The sequence below is a fragment of the Megalops cyprinoides genome, chromosome 1 (assembly GCF_013368585.1).
Source record: "Megalops cyprinoides isolate fMegCyp1 chromosome 1, fMegCyp1.pri, whole genome shotgun sequence".
In the NCBI taxonomy this organism is placed as follows: domain Eukaryota; kingdom Metazoa; phylum Chordata; class Actinopteri; order Elopiformes; family Megalopidae; genus Megalops; species Megalops cyprinoides.
In genome coordinates, this window is record NC_050583.1 from 25722905 (window position 1) to 25729558 (window position 6654).

The 6654-nt window shown below is 42.0% G+C and overlaps 1 protein-coding gene across 1 annotated transcript; it reads right to left on the reverse strand.

Annotated features, from left to right (window-relative positions):
* Positions 1-1262: 1262 nt before the first annotated feature.
* Positions 1263-5630, reverse strand: foxj1b (forkhead box J1b). The gene is made up of 3 exons (XM_036551398.1): positions 5579-5630; positions 4555-5206; positions 1263-2110 (listed from the first exon to the last, which is right to left on the reverse strand). The coding sequence occupies exons 2-3, from the start codon at positions 5131-5133 to the stop codon at positions 1283-1285; spliced, it is 1407 nt and encodes a 468-aa protein (XP_036407291.1). The 5' UTR covers positions 5134-5206; positions 5579-5630; the 3' UTR covers positions 1263-1282.
* Between the last annotated feature and the right edge of the window lie 1024 nt (positions 5631-6654).

Here is a 6654-nt window from a genome sequence, read left to right on the forward strand (position 1 = left end):
ATTGTGTGTCCACATTTTAGGAAAAATGATGGTAAGACACCAGTATAGCGCAGTTAAACATAGTTGCCCTTGTTTAAATAACATACTCCTAGGGGATACTAAATCCTTGTTGCATGACCAATACCCTCACAATTCTGCCATAACCTTCCCAAAATATCTACCAGATGGTGATCTATCATTAACTTGTCCTCTTGGCTTAGGGTTTGGCTGGATGACTGAGGTTGGGACTTCTGAGGGAGGTCCATTCCATTATTTTTCAAACTCAGGAAAGAATTGCAGAGTCATGTACTAATTACCACAGATAAAATTTCATCTCATTATAATGATACAGCCCATGCACCAATCAGGATGTGTCAAAGCAGATGCACACAAAATGTCGGCATCACATCCCAGTGGCTCACGTATTAAAAGGTCTCTCTCCAAAGCATGTTTGGCAGATGATGACTTGGAGATTCCCTATCCCCGAAACATCTTTAAAGAAACACAAATATCTTCATCATTAATTCACAATTAAAGAAATGGATGGTGATTTAAATTCAAGTATGTTAAAGTAGCATTTGGAATTGATCATTGAAAAGAAAGACAGCTTCATAACAGTCAATATCTGAAGTATATTGCATTAAAGATGTCTTCAGTGATGCCAAAAAAAAGCATTGCATCTCTGAATGACATAATCAGAATAACTCAAAAAGTACATAGTTTGCTATACTTCCCACTCACCTGGTCCTACTTCAATGACAGCTATAGGGGGCTGAGTAACTCCTCTCCCCCTCCACAAACACAACTGTAGTCTTTCAAAGTGCATGTGCGTGGGAATTCCAGTTTAAGAACAGACCAAGTACCTGGAAGGCATTTTGTTTGTTTTGCTCCCTCCTTTCACAATTTTCTACATTGCGATATAATCCGGGTTACAGATATGTGGTGTCTATCCACTAATTTATAAATGACTCAAATGTATAGATTTTTTATATATGGATGTACAGCATATATATAAATGAAATTTTCTAATCTACAGCTATTCTTTCACTACTGTCCATACATAATAATTATAGCATTTTATTTTCATTCATACCATCAGCCCAAAAGAAAGGACAATCAACCACATATAAAAAATGGATTTTGTGTAAATACAACAAACCAAAAAAAAAAAAACCTAAACAAAATTTTCAATATTTGTCAGAATTTATGATGCTAATGTAGCAAAACAGAAGTCTGAGGGTTTTCCAACCAGCAGAGGGAGTGCACATTTGTGTGGGGTGTGGGGCAGGGGGAGGACGGAGGGTCACAGGTAAGACTCCACCCTCTCCCACGGCTGCATTTCAGAGAAGAACCCCTCACAAAAGTTGAAGCTGTGGTCCAAATTGAGGGGAATGGGCTGGACTTCCTCCTTCAGCTCCTCCCACGGGTGCCGCTGCTGCTCAGAGAACAGAGTCAGCTCCTCAAAGTGCTGCGGGTGGGTCAGCGTCTGCTGCAGCTGGGACTCGCCCACAGCGTTGCCCATGGCGCTGCCCATTTCCATGTAGCTACAGGCCTGCTCCAGCCCGGTGCTGCACCACTTCCCCACTGCTGGCGGGTGGCGGCCCTGCAGGGAGACGTCCAGCTCGCAGCCCAGGGAGCTCAGGGCAGCATTGATGTCCAGGTCCTCAAAGTTGCTGCCGTTGCCGTTGAAAACGTCGTCGAACACAGAGGCCCAGTCGAAATCCCCCTTTAGCGCCTCTGTTTCTCTCACCTCAGCAGCTAACAAAGGTGACTTTGAGCCCCTTGCCAGCTTGGTGCTTCGCTTGGGCATTGGCTGCTTGCGTTTGTTGCCCAGCCCTGCCCTTTGATGAGAATCTCCACTAGTGTGGAAGTGCCCCATGCCCAGCTGGGTGCCATTTTGATACCCCTGGGCAGCAGAAGTGTGGGACGACTCAGGGACAGGGGACATTTTGCTCTGCCTCTGGGTATTAAAGTGGGTAGCGGGCATTCGTCTGCGCTTAAAAACACCATTGACGAACATGTCAGCATACTGAGGATCGATCTGCCAGAAGCCCCCTTTGCCTGGTTCATCCTTCTGCCTGGGCACCTTCATGAAGCACTTGTTGAGAGACAGGTTGTGGCGGATAGAGTTCTGTGGAGACAGAGGGAGTGGAAAACAGTTACGAGGTGTTTGCCAAGTTTTCCAAGTGTTTGCCAAGGTCACGGCTGATCCTGTAAATAATTTTAGCTTCATAATTACGGAAAGAGTAAAACAGATCTTAGGCATTAACAGTTCCCCGCTGATGGAAATAAACAAGTTTATATGAAATGTTGATATGTTATTGCCAGAAGTGTCAATTTTCATTAGCAAGATGCAATGAAATTAGCCTTTCAAGGAATACGTTTGGTATGAACTGACAATTGGTGAATCCAATCAAACCAATTCAATGTGCTCTTTCATTAAAATGTTGATCGATGCCCAATCTGGAGGCCTATTAAGAGCCCCCCCTTGCCCCACAGAGTCTTCTAGCTTCACATGTGGCTAGAACTCTTTCATCTAACCAAAAAAAAAACATGGGTGCATGTTCTGTTTAAATATATGATAAGGCGCTGACAGTGCCAGAGAGAAGGAAAGTGACATGATATTTCTCTCTGTTAGTTTTATGTAAACAGGACAATGCCATATCTGCCTCTGCTGCTGTCGGCCTTAATGGCCTTACTTATTGTGCAAATCCATCAACTTGAGCGTGTTCTATCACTGACACCCAGATTATCCCTGTCACTTGCAAAACACCCTCTGATGTCATCACCACAGCACCACGACAAGGCACAGAGCCTTCCTCTCTTGTTTAGATAACTTATTTTGAGTCCTATTTTGAGTCCTTATTCTAATATTTTCATATTGTGAAACAAGACCAGATGTAGATACATCTATTCATGCATATACTTTAACTAGAACTAGATCAAATTCTGAGATGATTATTCAGACCACCATTTGCTGTCACAGTAAAAAATGCCACTAGGTAGCTTTAAAATTAGCTACAACAACAGTATTTCACTCTGTGGCTACACAAGGAGGGAGCATGTCTCTTGTATGTGTAACATAACTCCAAAGCAAACACTCCTAATTAGGCTTTCTAGTAAAGGAGCTCTGTACATCTCAAGTGTTATCCACTGTGATTTGCTGACAGAGACATCCCATGAGGAATTATCATTAACAGAGTCTCCCAATAGAGAAGCGGTAGAGGACAGACACACAAAGGCTCTTTCCAGCAAATGCACCCTCTCTGAGAGGTTCAGATCAATGTATAGATTCGTCCCACATATTCCCATTCACAGCTGTTTTTTTTTTTTTTTTTTATTTCACTATCCAAGCACTATCGTATGAGCATCACAGAAGTATGTAAAACTTCAGTAGAAAACCAGCCAACACATTGAGTTAGGCGTATAACATTTTAAACAATGACAGTCTATTTTCTGGCACCCATCAAACACAAAAGCTGTGAGAATTAAGGCTTGTTTAGATACCTTCTCTTGTCCTCCCTAAAAACACTTTGCTATGTATGCTCCAGTACCTGTTGCTTTAATACCATTGATTCCTCAAACAGACGCAAATAAATAGTCCTGGTCAGTTGTGTAGGCCCAAGAAATGCGTAACTCATGTCTGCCTTGATGTATTACGCTCTCAATCCTTGTAAAATTTGTTCCCATGTATAAATATATGCGATTATAGGCAGTTTCTCAGTGTCCCCGTAATATCCAGCGCTGACGTACACATTAGAATGTTTTCCATCCATCAGTACGAAAGAACGTTTGCAGTAAAATATGGCCAGTGCTTGATTTTTTTTTTTTTACATTTAAGTAATGTATTCTGGTATTGTAATAATTAGCCTATGTTGTATTAAATATAGCGTAAAAATTAAATCACCATGAATCAAACATCCAGTTAGTATGGTAGGGGTATCAGAATAAAAATGTATGGATTTGTGTTAGGTTTGTGTTTGTATATAGAGCCACTGGACAGGTTTGTAATTGACTTGGGCGCTAAGATTGCATTGTACCTTTAAGAAGGTGCGCAACGAATCTCATGGGTACCACTCGGAGCTGCTGTTGTGCAATTTGGCTTACACCTGTTACACGCGCTCAGTGGCTGGCAAAAACAGCTCGTACATATTTAATAAACATGGATTCGTCTCAGCGGCGTTATCTAACCCAGAGAAGCTTTGAAATACATAAGAAGCATCGCGTTCAAAATAACTATCTGGAGATTAACAATAGTTAACGTCATTTTTTGTAAAAATGCTTGTGTACTTCGGTCGGATTTCACAATTTTGTGACAGTTAATTCAAATAAAAGACTACGTTAGAGGGCGATTCAAGCGTAAACCGTTTACAAAAGGCTACCTAGTTATACCCTGCCAGTGATGTTTAATCAATGTTTCAACCACAGGTAGCTTGTAGTCTCTCAAATTCAGAGATACCTAAGAGAGAAGTGCAAATAAGGGGTCACCGTGCACCCCACCCCATAGGCTATCTCTTTCTAGATGTCTCTCTTACCGTACCCTTCATTAATAATGAAGCGAGCTGAGTCACTCACCTGCCAACTGGGCTCTGCGTGTCTGTAGTAACAGAAGTTCTCTGTGATCCAGTTATATATGGCAGACAAGGTGATCTTGGTTTGCTTGCTTGCTTGCATGGCCATACAGATGAGCGTAGCGTAGGAATAAGGTGGTTTCACCTGATGGTTCGTTTTATAGTCTATCTCCTCAGGCGGGTGACTGGGCGCTGCGATCTGGCGGTGGTGAACGAAGTTTACCGCTTGCTGATGCAGGTAGCTGGCACCACCTGCGTTGGCCGAGGTGCTGCTGGAAGTAATGGGGTTTCCCAGACTCTGTGGCATACCTGTAGCTGCCGTGTCTCCCGCGGGTGGGCTAGCGGGCGAGTCCGTGCCTCGCGGGTGTGAGTGTTTGTGATAGAAGTGCTGCGGGAGGTAACCAGAGCTGGGAGGTCTCTCCAGGTTAGCACTCAGAATGGAAAAGTCTTGGAGCCACTGCAGGCTGGTGAGGCTATCATCCAGGTTAACTGAACCGTTGATATTGTCCTGGTCATCAGGGTGGAGCATCATCCACTTCTCCTTAAACTTGGCGGCGATCTCCGGACTCGTTAGTACAGGCATGATGGACTCGTCGCAGTAGATGCAAAGAACCTCCAAAATGAGGAAAATTCGTTTGATAGTGCAGTGACGCTCCCTGAAAAATACCGATTATTTTAGACAACACGTGGAGGCAATATAACTAGCTCTTTAAAAGCCAGGAGTGCCTTTGTCACTGTTATGACACAAACGTACCTGCGCTAACAATTACAAGGCAACAGTACTATTCAAATCTGTCTCATTTGACGAGTAATACAAACAGTAGTATTGGTGTTAAACGTTTTGTCGTGAAGAGACAGCTAAATAGAAATATATAGCCTTATAACTTAAGGCTTTTAAAGGTTTTAAAACGAGCCAGATTCTTAAAACCAATATATATTTTATACAGTGTAGCTATATCTAACGGTTCGCCCCAGCCAGCTGTAATCATTCACATTGCTGTTGGTCACTGATGTACTTGTATCCCAACCTGTTGCAATATTTCCCTGGACGTTCCCTTGCTCCACAGCCCTGCGCCGAGGATGCTGTTCTCTGCGCAACAAGTGTATGGGGGAGGTCTCAAAAAAGTAGGTTCAAACGTCGGAAAATATTTTGATGCGGCATAAGAAATTGCTTTCAGTCCTGCTCTCTCTTTGCAAAATCTAAAGAAACAGTGTTTCAGTTACTTGTAGTCTAAGACAATTCCATTGCAAATTACATGACGCGTTGAAGGGACTTAAATGAAAATGAGATGTCTTGCTGTCTCCCTCTCCGACTTCCACTGGTTTTAATGGCCCTTTAAACAAATTGCTGGCTGCTGATTGGCTCCATGGTATCCAAGTTTCACCTTTCTTTATCTCGAATGGAAGATGCCCTGGAACCTCCAGGGAGCGTCGACAATGAAGCCATAAAATAAAAAACGAAGACACAAAGTGCCGGTCTCTTTAAGATACACTTGTTTTAACAAAACAATTTAGGCTGTAGAACCACACACTCGCTGTCCTCTAACCCTAAAGATAATCACTTTTCCTGTTCTATTAATGTAGCATCATTTTTGGACTAAAGTTGCAGTTGTACGAATTCTCGTGAACATGCTCAGTCGAATGGAAGCCAAAATGTAGTCCCATTACTACAAGCAAATGTGGTATATGATTAACAGATATGTAATGGCAGTAAATAATGTAGGCCAATAATGTTTTCGAACACAACTATGTAGCTTTTCATTTAAATTACAACCGAGAAATGCAGTTTAATATATATTTAATTTTGGAAAATGACACCATTGGAATGATATTGGTCTTTTGTTCAGTAAATGAATGCATTTTTATTATAAATATTATAGAAGACTCCACGAAAATGAAACCTTAAAATCCCAATGGAAGCAAGGAAGCAACAGTGAGCAGGTCAAGATTTACCAGAAATATTGAAAATGGCGGTCAAAATAGAATATGAATATCTAGACTAAATTAATATTTAAAATCTTATATGTCTCTTTGATGACGTGAATACAGTAGCCCGAAAGTGTACTTTGGCGGGTTGATGGGAGTGACACTACTGCTATGGCAT